The 15580-nt window shown below is 34.4% G+C and overlaps 1 protein-coding gene across 2 annotated transcripts; it reads right to left on the bottom strand.

Annotated features, from left to right (window-relative positions):
* Nucleotides 1-1364: 1364 nt before the first annotated feature.
* LOC132266415 (cytochrome c oxidase assembly protein COX11, mitochondrial) lies at nucleotides 1365-7438 on the bottom strand. 2 transcript variants are annotated; one of them, XM_059767280.1, is made up of 8 exons: nucleotides 7288-7433; nucleotides 6862-7046; nucleotides 6262-6595; nucleotides 6116-6168; nucleotides 5011-5083; nucleotides 4430-4534; nucleotides 2063-2143; nucleotides 1365-1974 (listed from the first exon to the last, which is right to left on the bottom strand). In XM_059767280.1, exons 2-8 carry the CDS (start codon nucleotides 6942-6944, stop codon nucleotides 1873-1875), a joined length of 831 nt encoding a protein of 276 aa, XP_059623263.1. In that variant the 5' UTR covers nucleotides 6945-7046; nucleotides 7288-7433; the 3' UTR covers nucleotides 1365-1872. The 2 variants fall into 2 exon arrangements, 1 of the variants encoding a protein (XP_059623263.1); XR_009468615.1 differs by lacking the exon at nucleotides 1365-1974 and adding an exon at nucleotides 2672-2816 and having other exon boundaries at nucleotides 7288-7438.
* Between the last annotated feature and the right edge of the window lie 8142 nt (nucleotides 7439-15580).

Raw genomic sequence — 15580 nt, 5'->3', positions numbered from 1 at the left:
TCACATGATCCCAACAAAATAATATAGCAAGAACTGAAAGAAGTATAGCATACAACAATAAGTCATACCTCTTGCACCATAATATTGGTACACCATAAAAGCTTATTACAATTTTTATGTTTCAAAGAGTGTTTTGTGTCTTTAATTAGACTTTACACCGTAATATCGGTACGTTTATTGGATATTCCAACAAAATAATATAGCAAGAACTGAAAGAAGTATAGCATACTACAATAAGTCATATGTCTTGCACCATAATATTGGTACACCATAAAATCTTATTACAATTTTTATGTTTCAAAGAGTGTTTTGTGTCTTTAATTAGACTTTACACCGTAATATCGGTACGTTTATTGGTAGGTTTATGTTGGTACGTTTATTTTATTTTGCTTTTTAATTTTATTCCATAATTTTATAAATTTGGTATTACTACAAATTATACATGAAATCACTTTGAAAAGATAATTCAGGAAAAAATTATACAAAAAAGCAAGTCATATTACAAAGAGAATATTTGAGACTTTAATAATAATTCTTGATGTATTTGTAATTATTTTGTTTAAATCAATCAAATTGAAAATAGACTTTTAAAATAGATTATTTTGTTATTTAGGACTCCTAATTTTACCTATATGTAGTTTTCCCAAAAAAAAATCCACCATTTGAGAGCTACTGAGCACCTAAACAATTCTTAATTCAAAAGTGTCAGAGAAAAAAAGAAAAAAAAAACCACCTTTAAAATCTTGCACGCCCAAAAGAAAAATAAAAATAAAAATAAAAATCAGATATTGTACCATTAGTCTTGTTTTTATATCACTCTCTTTTAACTCTAATTGATTTTTTTTTTTTTTTTTCCGTTAATTTTTAACTCTACTTTGTATTTGAAGACTAGCTCAAGATACTCCATTTAAATGACACATGAATTGGTCCAATATTTTTTTATTTTTTTATTTTAAGGGAGATTCAATGTCAACTCCTATCAAAATAAAAAACAGAAAAGGTCAATATTTATCTATACAAAAATATTCATGTTTGGCTACAAATTAAAGAAGCGACCCAGATCCTTTCCTGACAAAGATTAAATCCCAATTAAAGAATTGGAGTGGTTTAACAAGGGTATGGTTGATTTGTTGAGTGAGTTAATAAGGATATGCTCGTGTGTCACCCATAAAACAATTTTCTATAAAAACTCGTTTAGTTCAGTTTCTTAAACATTCGGTTATAAAAAAGTATTTTCAGATTCTTACAATCTCTGAAAATAATTTCCAGAGTGCTCGACTGTTTTCTGAGTGACAAACCAAGCAGACATGAATATATGAAGCATTGTTTTGGCAAGTAAAATAGAAACTTGACAATGTACCCCATGATGCACGTAATATCCCATTAAAAAAAACAGTTACATTTTAATGGGAAGAATAATTACACTTGACAACGTAAGACTCCTACAAGTTATACTTGCCACAATGTACTCGCAAATTCCTCCAAATCAGTAATCATGTTTAACACAGACTAGTAAAATCTACACACAGATGCCCCTCTGATATTATATGCATTGCTGCGAATCTAGTAAAGGACACCATGGAGAGCATGCTGATTCATGAGTTATACTTTGATATAAATTTATTTGCAACAATGGAAAGGGCCATACTTGAATCCAAAGAACATAATAATCGGTTGGTTCTCATGAGAATGTACACTGCCCATCTTCAAAATATTGCCAACTTTTACAAACGGCATGCAAAATCCCACTTTGGTAAACTATTTTTCGTCATTTCAGTAAGAATACGAATGATTTTATTGTGAGTATGCTGGTCAAGACCTCTATATAGAAAGGGGTTTCCCGAGGCTGTCCATACAAGAGCTGCATCCCAATCATTCTTCAGAAATCTTGAAAAATGTATAGGATAAGATAATGTTGTTGATGCCATCCATTTTAGGATCTGTTTCAAATTCAGGGTCTATATAAAAGAACACCTACAAATGCAGTTCATAAATATGTTACCAGTTGACAAGGCATGTTCTTGGAAAATGCAGACTACAACTGAAGAAAAGTTCTACTTACAGGCATGTCAATCTGCTCCCCAGGGAGTAATCGTTGCTCCTCAAAGCAAAAGCACTGTATTTTATTGAAGTAAACTGCAGCCTGAAAAGTGTCACAGCCTGATTACTCAATTGACAGATTCCGGAGCTAAGACAACAAGCAATCTTTGGGAGTTGTTTCATGTTCCAGAGTAAAATGCAGTGTGTAAACTTTGCATAAAGGCTATTGAAGTTCACCAAGTGCAATGCAATTCTACCTCCTCATTTCAGTAGAACTCGACCCTTGGCTTGTAATTGCATTAAATCCAATACCTTTTGTATCAACCATCACACTTTAACAAACTAGTGCTAGAAAATTCTGATTGAACTGATCAAACAGTTTTAATACTTGAAGCCAGTAAAGTTTGAAAAAAGAAATAACATTAAAAAGAGATTATTCAGTATTGGTCCTCATTAATCGAGGTTGTCCTTGGACTTCTGGTTTGACAGCCAAAGATTTTACCACTTCTCCAAGCAATGATTAAGTTGAAAAAAACAAAAAACTACACAATGAAAATCACGAGGTAATGATTTACAAAAAACAAAATATATATATATATATATATATTATAAGTAATTATTTACAAAATACCTCAAGAAGATGCCTATTTTGGGTCTCTCTTTAATTATATTTCCTCAGATCAGTTTTGTTAACCAAATTAATTGTGCCTCAGGCCCTCAGCCAACATTTTACCCATAGCATTAGCTTCTCACGGAGAACCTTCACCTTAAGAAGCCTGTCCAATGTAATGAAATGGGTTAAGGACACACGAGATCCTTAGACACTTTCTAGTATGATGAAAGAAGAAATGGAATTATCTACAAAAATAGAATGCACTTCATATTGGGATCCACCTCTAACTCCAAATTGGATGATTTAGTTAAAAGAATGAAACAAGTTTTGGATTTGTTATGAAAATAGAATGTGTTCCATATTGGGAGCCACCTTCAAATCCAAAGTGGATGGTTTAGTTACAAGAATAGTAGATTTTTTTTCAGAGGATCATTTTGAAATGTCATGCTTACAACCTATCAAGGGGCATTAGTTACTTGAAATCAATAACGTAATTCCACTTTATTGACTTGCCTATATGTAGTTCAGAAAAGATCACACCTCACGACTTGCCAAATGACAATCACACTTCAATTTATGCTAAAACTTGCTGTCTTCATCATTATGTAGAGGTGCATCAAATATTGGAATGGAGTGCAAGACCAATATTTGAGCTTGCCCTCTGCAGTTTCGAATATGCCATCAGAAATTGCAAGCCAAATGATATTCAACTTAGAGTTAATAGTACTTATTTAAATTAAATCGAATAGCAACTGTCTTCAAACAGTCCCAGTGAGTGCCACTGGTGCCCTGCTAAGAGCCTAAGACCTTCACCTTTTAACTCCCTAATTTCTCATGCAAACGGGAATTAATTATTCCATCAATTCCAACAACAATGGAGGCATTTTGTATTGGTTAATGCATTCTTCTGCCTAAGTGAATCAGCCTATTCTCAATTCTCGCATCAAACTTTAGTTGTATGCTATGGTTATCTAGGGGGAAAAAAAGGGAAGAAAAATTGGCATGTTGCTGCTTCAACAGGAAAAAAACTATGCCCTTGTAGATAGTAGACCTATTAATATGTCGTAGACGGTTGAATACCAACAATACATGGGCCATTATTGGGAGGTCTGCCCATGCTCACCTCTCAACCCAGCCACAAAGATTCCACCCCATCCTACCCTACCTATGCCATAAGAGAACAAATTTTCTGTTGGTAAGTGTTTTCAAAGTGTCTCACTCCTAACCGTCCTGATGGAGGATAGCCCCAGAACAGCTAAGCAAAGCTGAAGACTTTTCTCACAATTAATTAATTAAGCACCTTTAATCTGAACCATCAATCATGTTATGCATTCATTATCACTGATGCCAGGAGTATTATATTGCAGTTTACACATTTAGAACCATCTTAGACAGCTATTCTTTTCTTATTTGGTGCCTTATTGGAGCTACATCTACATTCTCAAGCTATCATAACATACATCGTGTTATGTACTGCTAAACTATAAAGATCAAAAGGAAAGCAATAGTTAGATTTGTAGATCACTTTGTCAAGAACTAAAGTAGTGAATGATAATACACCTTCTAAACAAAACTTTGGATATCACATTTCAAAAGATAAGGTGCATAATTAAAGCACAAAAATACATTAATTTAAAATTAATCAACTAGAATGTAATTAAACGCTTAATCAATTTCTAAAAATAGTGACAAGAAATACTATTTATTAAAGAGATCAAAAGGCTAAATCACATACCATATCATTGAGTAGCTGATGAAAAATTTGAGTAACCTTACCTTCATAGGGGTGACGTTATAAGTAGACATTCCAGTTATAGGAGTTTTACTTCGATTTTCAGCAGTATAAAATGCAAGGGCACTTTCTCCCGGCTTCACCTTTACCTACAATAGAATCAATGGTTTTAAAATACAAAGCCTATTATAACATAGGGCACTTGAGGGATTTGTATAAATAAATAAATGAATACATATATATTCAGAAAATAAAAGGGCTATAAGATGAACCAAACTACTCAGGCTTGGCTCATAATCTTCTCAACTAGATTCACTCGTGAGATAACCAGCCAAAGGCTAATCAATTTATTGAGATGAACTTGAGCTACGTTCAGTAAGCTAAAAGCACTCTAAACTAAATGAAAAACCAATCTGCTCGAACTTGAACCAAGGTTGTCTCCGTCAACGCTACCCTGAGACTATCTATGAGTTTGAGCTCATTAATTTTTCGAGCTGAGCTTAAGAAACCTGTGATTCACCTTGACTACATTCATTTACAGCTTTCTGTACATATATGTGTGTGCGTAGACTCACATACATATATATATATGTTAAAATAACATGTGTTACAGAAGAAAGAGGACCTCTCGTTGTGTGGGAATAAACTTCCAAGGCATTCCATCCGCCACGTCAGCATTGAACTGCACCACAATATCCCTGTATGAATAATACCAAGAATACATCAAAACAAGACATCTACAAGAAGAATCAACAAAATACATTACCTTAATCAAGGTCTTGTTAGATGTTCCTAAAAATGAAGGATAACCAAACTAATTATAATCTAGGATACAAAGAACCAATGCATACTCCTGAAACTAGTCACCTCATTCCGATTTGCTAGTTTCAAATGAGCTTAATTTTGAGCTTTACTGTACGATTATGATGGAGTGATATGGTTGATGTATCAGTTTTTGAGCAACTGCTCGAGACTGACTTCCATAGAGTACTCATGTCTTGTTTGTTTCAATTCACTTCTAAAAGCTCCCGATTGTACGTGAGCTAAGAAAGGAAGGGACGGTGATAACCCTCCCTTTATTTGGTAATTTCATGAGAGAAAAAGAAGGAAGAAAAGATGATGATCTATTTCCTTGATTAAGAATTTATAAGAAGAGAATATAAAAGAAAGAAAAGAACATTTTCTTTTGTTAAAATAAAGGATAAAATAGGAACTCACTTCTTATAGAACTATGAATAAAATGGGTAATTACTAACTCAGTTTACTTTCCCTCCATTTCTACCAATCTTTGGAGATGGGGGAAAAGAAAAATGGATAGGCCAGAGGTGTTCATTTCCTCCCATTTCTCTTGTTTTCTATCCATAAAGAACTCCCAAATGAGGGATTATTGGTCTAATCCCAACTTGTAACTTTTCTTCCCTCGAACCCCTCCACTTATTTCCACTTTCCCTCCTAAACAGAATTACTAAGCTCTTTGACTCATTGGAACATCAAAAGCACTTTTGTTCCACCTTACTGTAAGAGAATCATTCCAAAGAACAGAGATACGCTACCTTGAAAATCAGTAATTCATAAGTGCAAAAGTTTTCATTAAAATAATCACAAACAAACCGAAATAAATAGTTTCAATCTAGAGATTTAATTCGAATCAACGCTGGAGAATTCATGCTTTGAACAATGGAAACAATATAAAGCTGTCTCATTTAAGAAGTAAAATTTTAAAAACACACCTGGTGGTGATTGTTCCATCTTGAGCATGCCGAGATATCTTTTCTTCAACACTCTAAAAACAGTATGCTTTGGTTTTATTGCTCAGAAAAAGGTTGGGAAAATAAATTAACTACCAAACTGACAAAACTTATAGAGATTGCCTCACCTCACGGCGTTGAACAGTACCCCCATACCCAGTAGCTTGGCAGAACCTCCTATATAGAGGAACCGCCGCGTAAGTACACCCCACCATTGCGAATACCAATCCTGTTAGGTACAAAAGCATCTTCTGTGATTTCTTTTCAGTAGCTGCATGAGTAGCATATTGGTGCTGAAAACCGAGCAAAGAATATGACCTCCTCAAACACCAAGTTCTTGAAGATGAATATCGACCAGGCTTATCAAACAACCCCGTACTAAATTCACGTCTTATAATCCCATATCTAGTACTATTAATTCCAAGAGACTTACAATTCATCCATAGAGCTTCAGTTAAGTACCTACACCAAGAACAATAGTTTCATCTACATGTACCAATTTGGGGGACAAAAAAAGGCTCTTAATTTATAACATACACATACATATATTATATATACACATGGATAGTAAATAGAGACACATATCACACACACACACGAAAAAAAAAAAACTCTTAAATTATAACATACACATACATATACACATGGGTAGTAAATAGAGAGACACATATTATTGAAAGCATATTGAAATGGAAATTTCTATATTGACATTTTTGAATGTGCATCACCTTGATTTGTAAGGGACATGCTGTAGAGTTCTGTTGAAGTAAGGCAAAAGATGGGTTTTTCTAGAAATCCTGGATAATGACATATTCGGGTGTATCAAAGCACATACAATATCATCTAAAAAACAGGGAAAATCCACCCTGGTTCAATTGATTACGCATTCATCCTCTGTTTGGCGGCCGAGAATCTGGAAGGAAAAATATAAGAAAACGAAAGTTTAATTGAAACGCATTCCTTTGCTTTCCCGATGTAAGGAAGCGGAAAACAAATAGCGATTGAAAATTTCTAGCTTCCGAACTAAAACTAAACAGCAAAGAATCAAAAAAAATTGGAGGTGAAGTTTTCTCGGAAAACAAACAAGCGTGGAAAAAAAATTTAATTGAGAAATTATCAGCAGAAAAATGAGGATTGAAATGGAAACAGAGTACCAGTTGTTCGTGTTGTTGGTAGAACCTCAAAACCCTAGTTCTTCATTCGATGAGCTATGGAAGGAACGAGCTGGAGAGCGCAGACTATGGAAGGAGGAAATTTGTGTAACAGCTGCAAATTACAATTTTAGACACAGTCAATTCATTTGACTATAAAATTCCATTTAAAAGTAAATAAATCTGACCGAAATTTTTTATTTATCAAAAGGTATTTATAGAATTTCTACAATAAAAATTCCATTTAAAAGTAAATAAATCTGATAAAAAAAAAAAAAGTGAATAAAAGATCATTTGTTATATATATATATATGTTTGTGGGGCGCACAATCTTAAGTCATTCGTGATGACATTGTTGGCTTAGGGGAGAGAGCTCAATTCTTGTTTACATTGAAAGCCTTATTATGGCTCGTTTGGGAAGCTAAAATTGTGACCCTATAAATAGGCCATATGTATATACTGCTTGTAACGACACACTTGAATGAAAAAACTTTCCATTCTCCCTCTCTGTGAAAGATTTATTTATCTGAATATCACTCTATATATACATATATATTCATTACACGTTATTAGCACAAGACTCTGTCAACTGAGAAGAAAATTATATTTTTCTTTTATTTATATTAAACCGTTGTTGTTCAAATTTTATATATAATTAAAATTGTTGAGCCTGCAGTCTCGCAAATATTTATTTATTTATTTATTTATATTACAATATTTTTGTCCATTCTTTATAGAAAAGTAAATTGCTAAGCCCGAAGTTTCACAAATATTTGGTACTCTTTGCGAACCCGAAGTTTCTCAAAATAAATTTGTTGGCCTGAAATCTAAATGAATCTAAAATCCTTTGACCTGAAGTCATTTACACTGAGTACCCTTATAAACCTGAAGTTTTGCAAAACGTAGAAATATAAATTATATATGCCGTTTAGTGTAAACATATTTTGTCTTTTTGCCATTGTTTTATTTACTGAAAGTACATGATTAACTTTTTGACATTGCATAGTATATTTATTGACAATTCATATTATATTTGTTAAATATCTTGTTACAATCTTTTACATGTTACTTTATGTACATTACTATATACATAACTTGGCTCAGATTTGAGTACGTAAAAAAAATAATAATAATAAAATAATAAATTAAATTAATTACCACAAGATTCGAACCGTGTCTCTTTAATGCGCAAGTTGAGTTAACGAAACACCAAGCCACTTGTTCTGTTGTGATTATAAATTGACTATTATTTATATATATGGTATCACCACTATGCAAATCATATTATAATGACTGCAATGTTTTTATAATCTCAAATTGATTATTCTTTTTGTGAAATAATTCTAACTGTGTTATTTTATCATTTATAGTTCATAATGTCAAATCTTACCAAGCTTAAATTTGTGGCACTTGATATCTCGGGCAAAAACTACTTGTCATGAATCCTTGACGCCGAGATCCACTTAGATGCCATGAATCTCGGAGAGACAATTAAGGAAGAAAATAATGCGTCCCTACAGGACCGCGCGAAAACTATGATCTTTCTTCGCCATCACCTCCATGAGGAATTAAAAACAGAGTACCTCACGGTTAAGGATCCACTTACACTGTGGAAATATTTGAAAGAACGATATGAGCATCAGAAAACTGTGATCCTTCCAAAGTTCGCTATGACTGGATCCACCTACGATTGCAGGATCTTAAAAGTGTAAGTGAGTACAATTCAGCCTTGTTTAAAATCAGCTCACAATTAAAATTATGTGGAGAAAAAATTACTGAAGATGATATGTTAGAAAAAACATACTTCGTATTTCATGCCTCAAATGTGCTCCTGCAGCAGCAATATAGAGAGCGCAGATTTACCAAATATTCTGAGCTAATTTCTTGTTTGTTGGTGGCTAAACAGGATAATGAGTTTTTAATGAAAAACCACCAGTCCCATCCAACTGGATCTGTACCATTCCCAGAAGCGAATGTGTCCTCATTTCACAGCCATGGACGTGGACGTGGACGCGGACGCGGACGTAGTGGTGGTTGTGGATATGGTCGCAATAGAAATAATTATAATAACCGTGGTGGTCATAATTCCTCATTAACTCCCAGAAGGAACTCCACACCATCCCACTAGAAGTGGAATTCAAATGCGACCAAACAGGCAAAAGGAAAAGCTTTGCAAAACAAAGCTCCTGAGATATATGATAACAAGCTTTGCTATATATATGGAATGAAAGGTCATTGATCGTGTACCTGTTGTACGCCCAAACATTTAGCTAATCTTTACCGTGCCTCAATGAATGATAGGGGAAAAGGAAAGGAAATTGAAATGAATTTTGTGGATGACGACTTACTGTTGATATTACTCACCTTGATGTTTTTGACTTCTTTGTTGATCGTAATGGTAGTATTGATCATTTGATTGGTGATGGAAATGTCCATACCAATTAATGTGTCATTCTCTAGCATGTTATCCCTTGTGTGTTTTATCTTATCTATATCAGTATGTTTAAATTTTCATTGTATCAATATGTCTCTATCTAGATTGTACCAACATGTTTTTATTTTGGCTATCTTGTATGTAAATCTAGTTTGTATTTCAAGTTTGAAGTAATGAAATATATATTCTTGTATGCAACAACGCACATTATACTCCGAGATAGAAAATATTTTTCGCGTAAAACATTAGTTGAAGCTCATGTCAATACAATATCAGGTCCAGCAGATCTAATTGAAGGCTCCGGAAGAGCTATCATTGTGTTACCATGTGGAATAAAATTGAATATTGATGATGATCTATACTCTACCAAATCCAAAAGAAATTTATTAAGTTTTAAAGATATACGTCTCAACAGTTATCATATTGAGACTATAAATGAGAGGAGCGTTGAATATCTCTGTATTACATGCCAAAAGCATGTATTAGAAAAACTCCATGCTTTATCTTCTGGATTATATTATACAAATATAAGAGTAATTGAGTCACATGCAGTGACGCACCAGAAATGCTCTGACCCAAATATTTTTATACTTTGGCATGATCGCCTTGGTCATCCTGGGTCAACAATGATGCGCCGAATCATTGAAAATTCACATGGTCATCCACTAAAGAACCAGAAGATTTTTTTAGCAAATGATTATCCATATACCGCTTGCTCACAAGGTAAATTAATAGTCATACCATCACCTTCTAAGGTCGTCGTTGAATGCCCACCATTTTTATAACAAATTCAAGGGGATATATGTGGACTAATTCATCCAGCATGTGGACCATTTCGGTATTTTATGGTCTTAATTGATGCATCAACACGGTGATCACACGTAAGTTTACTTTCTACTCGTAATGTTGCATTTGCTCGACTCTTTGCTCAAATAATCCGATTATGAGTACAATTTTCGGATTATCCAATCCAGACTGTCCGTCTTCATAATGCCTGGGAATTCACATCTCAATCATTTGATGACTATTGCATATCAATTGGCGTTCTTATTGAACATCCTGTTGCACATACTCACACCCAAAATGGACTTGCAGAATCTTTTATCAAACGTCTTCAGTTAATAGTTAAACCATTACTCATGAGAACTAAACTACCTGTTTCTGCTTGGGGACATGCGATATTACATGCAGCATTACTACTTCGCATTAGACCAACTGCATATCATAGTTTTTCACCACTACAACTTGTGATTGGTCAATAACCAAGTATCTCTCACTTACGAGTTTTCAGTTGCGCTGTATATGTTCCCATTGTACCCCCACAACGCACCAAAATGGGTCATCAACGACGACTTGGTATTTATATAGGTTTTGATTTTCCATCTATTATTAGATATCTTGAATCTATGACAGGTAATGTTTTTAAGGCGCGGTTTGCTGACTGTCATTTCGATGAGACTGTTTTCCCTCCATTAGGGGGGGAAAGAAAAAGCCAGAAGAGCAACGAGTTATTAATTGGAAAGTCTCGACTTTATCTCATTTCGATCATTTCACAAATCAATATGAACTAGAAGTTCAAAGGATCATTCATTTGCAAAGTATTGCAAATCAATTATCCGATGCATTCACTGACACAAAGAAAGTGATGAAATCACATATATCAGCTGTAAACATTCCAGCAAGAATTGATGTCCCTGTAGGACAGTCTGTCAGTGTTATTGCAAATGCATCTAAGACACACCAGAAGCGTGGTAGACCAGTCGGTGCAAAAGACACTGTTCCCCGGAAGAGAAAAGTACAAGAGAAATCAAATAAAGAAATTGGCGCTCCTGAAGAGGTCACACTTGCAAAAGAAACAACGAAAATGATTGATCAATCTAATTTCTATAAGCAAGTAGCTCCAGAAGATATACATGCCCCGGAAGTGGCACAAGCCCCTGAAGAGGCACTGATACCTAAATATAATGAGATCTTAATAAACTATAAAGAATTGTGGGATACAAAAACAGTTATTATTAGCGATATATTCTCCTTTGCAGTTGCTCTTGATATTGCAGGTGATAATGATGATCCTGAACCTCAATACGTCGAAGAGTGTCGATGTAGAAATGATTGGCTAAAATGAAAAGAAACAATACAAGCAGAGCTAAACTGATTAGTAAAACGTGAAGTATATGGACCTGTAATCCAGACGCCTGAAGATGTCATACCTGTAGGGTACAAATGGGTATTTGTAAGAAAATATAATGAGAAAAATGAAATTGTAAGATACTGTGATAACCTGAATTTTTTTTTAGATTTTAATTTATAATTTTATTTTATTATTATTACTCATATTATTTTAAATTTTTTATATAGTTGTGTGTGTGTGTAATTTGATAGGTTGTTTTTGGTTTTTAATGCATTATATATATATATATATATATATTTTGTATATATAATATACATGGCATCAGTTAGCAATTGAAATAAACGAAGCTGCGAAATGGGAATTCAAATGGTGAAAAGTGTTATTTTTTTGGGCCCACATGAAAGTTATTTAAAGAGAATGGAATTTGGTTTTTCGTTTACATATTTATATATATGTGTGTGTGTGTGTGTGTGTGGTCAGATGGAATTTGGTTTTGTCTCATGTTTATGTAATATATATATATATATATATATATATATATATATATATATATATATATAATACATCATGTTGAAGAAAGGGAGCAGGTTGGTGATAAAATGATGATAAAGAAAATAAAAGAAGGCAGCGAAATGATGAAGAAAAGAGAGAAAATTGTAATGATGGTGGTGTATACTTGTGGGACCCAATGGAAGACTGTTTGGCCAAAATCCTTTGGCTTGCCCAAGACTCTTTTGACTTGGTTTATTTCTTCACGTGGCTTTGCTTTTTAGGTGGATGATAGTTGGTCTTGAAATGATGAAAGGGGACATTTGGCCAAAATGGGAAGAAAGATAAAGGAAAAAGGATTTGGGTTGGCAGGTTGTTCACATGGGTGTAGTCTGGTAGAAGAAAAGAAAGGAGGAGGTGAAATGAATTAATTTTGGCAGACCAACTTTTTGACTTGGGCTTATTTTTGCACGTGGGTCTGTTGGTTGGGTTCTGTACGAGATGGGTGGATTTGCCTTTATATAGGGTGCCTTGTCTTGTGAATTAGTGAGCAAATGGAGATAGAAAAAAATTAGAGATAGAGTGAGCCGAGAGAAAAACAGAGAGATACACAGAGTTTTGAGAGACAGAGAGGAGCTGAGAGTTAGAGAGGGCGCAGCGGAAGCTTGGAGACTTGGTGATCCAGTGGAAAATTAATCTTTTTTAGTGTAGGATTCTCTATACCTTGAATGGCATGGGGTGGTTTTACCTCAAATGATTTTATCAAATGGTTTGATTAAATGCATATTTATTTTGTCTATATACTCACATGATTATGTTTATTTTGTGAAGCTGTTTTATTAAACCTCCATGAGATTCTTGTTATGGTTTTTCCTATTAGGACTTTTGTCTCACCAACCTCCAGTTTCAGGTACCGAGGACGAACGGGGATTGCTAGATTCGGGTTTAGGGTGAAGAGTCGCCTTTGCAGAATTTTATTTATTTATTTAGAGAATTTTTTTGTATATTGAGGAAATTGACTTTGTATAAAAAGAGGCCATTTTTTTTTTTTGTGATCCTGGGTGTATTTTGATGTATTTAGATTTTAATAAATTGATGATTTTATTAAAATTTTCGGGGCGTTACAAAATGGTATCAGAGCTTGTACCCAGCCGGAAGTGTGAGTGTAGTGATGATGTAGACGGGTGTGAGTGGACGAGTGTGTAGCACTGGTGAGCTACCACTCGTAGCCGGGTGTATGTGGGCGGATGGCGGTCACTGGCAGCTACTGGGATGGTTAGTTGGTGTGGTTGGGCAGGTAGCCCAGATTTGTTATTGTTTTTTTAGTGAGTGGGCGGGTGACGCATCGACGAGCTACCACAACGGTTACGGAGTGTGTGGGCGGGTGACTAGTACTGTCAGCTACCACAACGTCCTACATATCATTGTATCTCACATCGCCTAGGTTAAGGATTTATGGATTATTGGTGTTTTCGGGTACACGAGACTGTTGGATCTGAATTTCGGAGACGAAATTCTTTTTAAGTGGTGGAGATTGTGATAACCTGAATTTTTTTTTTTAGATTTTAATTTATAATTTTATTTTATTATTATTACTCATATTATTTTAAATTTTTTATATAGTTGTGTGTGTGTGTAATTTGATAGGTTGTTTTTAGTTTTTAATGCATTATATATATATTTTGTATATATAATATACATGGCATTAGTTGGCAATTGAAGTAAAGGAAGCTGCGAAATGGGAATTCAAATGGTGAAAAGTATTATTTTTTGGGCCCACATGAAAGTTATTTAAAGAGAATGGAATTTGGTTTTTTGTTTACATATATGTGTGTGTGTGTGTCTGTGTGTGTATGTGTGGTCAGATGGAATTTGGTTTTGTCTCATGTTTATATATATATATATATATATATATATATATATAATGCATCATGGTGAAGGAAGGGAGTAGGTTGGTGATAAAATGATGATAAAGAAAATAAAAGAAGGCAGCGAAATGATGAAGAAAAGAGAGAAAATTGTAATGATGGTGGTGCGTACTTGTGGGACCCAATGGAAGACTGTTTGGCCAAAATCCTTTGGCTTACCCAAGACTCTTTTGACTTGGTTTATTTCTTCACATGGATTTGCTTTTTAGGTGGAGGATAATTGGTCCTGAAATGATGAAAGGGGACACTTGGCCGAGATGGGAAGAAAGAGAAAGGAAAAAGGATTTGGGTTGGCAGGTTGTTCACGTGGGCGTAGTCTGGTAGAAGAAAAGAAATGAGGAGGTGAAATGAATTAATTTTGGCAGACCAACTTTTTGACTTGGGCTTATTTTTGCACGTGGGTCTGTTGGTTGGGTTCTGTACGAGATGGGTGGATTTGCCTTTATATAGGGTGCCTTGTCTTGTGAATTAGTGAGCAAATGGAGATAGAAAAAAATTAGAGATAGAGTGAGCCGAGAGAAAAACAAAGAGATACACAGAGTTTTGAGAGACAAAGAGGAGCTGAGAGTTAGAGAGGGCGCAGCGGAAGCTTGGAGACTTGGTGATCCAGTGGAAAATTAATCTTTTTCAGTGTAGGGTTCTCTATACCTTGAATGGCATGGGGTGGTTTTACCTCAAATGATTTTATCAAATGTTTTGATTAAATGCATATTTATTTTGTCCATATACTCACATGATTATGTTTATTTTGTGAAACTGTTTTATTAAACCTCCATGAGATTCTTGTTATAGTTTTTCCTACTGGGACTTTTGTCTCACCACCCTCCAGTTTCAGGTACCGAGGACGAACGGGGATTGCTAGATTCGGGCTTAGGGTGAAGAGTCGGCGTTGCAGGATTTTATTTATTTATTTGGAGAATTTTTTTATATATTGAGGAAATTGACTTTGTATAAAAAGAGGCTATTTTTATTTTTATTTTTATTTATTTATTTATTTTTTTGTGATCCTGGGTGTATTTTGATGTATTTGGATTTTAATAAATCGAGGATTTTATTAAAATTTTCGGGGGCGTTACAGATACAAAGCCCGACTTGTAGCCCAAAGTTTCTCGCAGAGACCTGGTATTGATTATGAGGAGACATACTCTCCTGTGATGGATGCAATCACATTTCGCTTCTTGATCAGTTTGACAGTCTCAGAAGCACTGGATATGCGTCTGATGGACGTAGTTACAGTTTATTTATATGGATCACTAGATAATGACATATATATGAAAATCCCTGAAGGATTTAAAATGCCTGAAGCAAATAGCT

The sequence above is a fragment of the Cornus florida genome, unplaced genomic scaffold (assembly GCF_030987335.1).
Source record: "Cornus florida cultivar Cherokee Brave unplaced genomic scaffold, ASM3098733v1 CherokeeBrave_3.0.0_Hap2_Chr07, whole genome shotgun sequence".
Classification (NCBI taxonomy): Eukaryota; Viridiplantae; Streptophyta; class Magnoliopsida; order Cornales; family Cornaceae; genus Cornus; species Cornus florida.
This window is presented reverse-complemented; position numbering and strand designations above follow the sequence as displayed.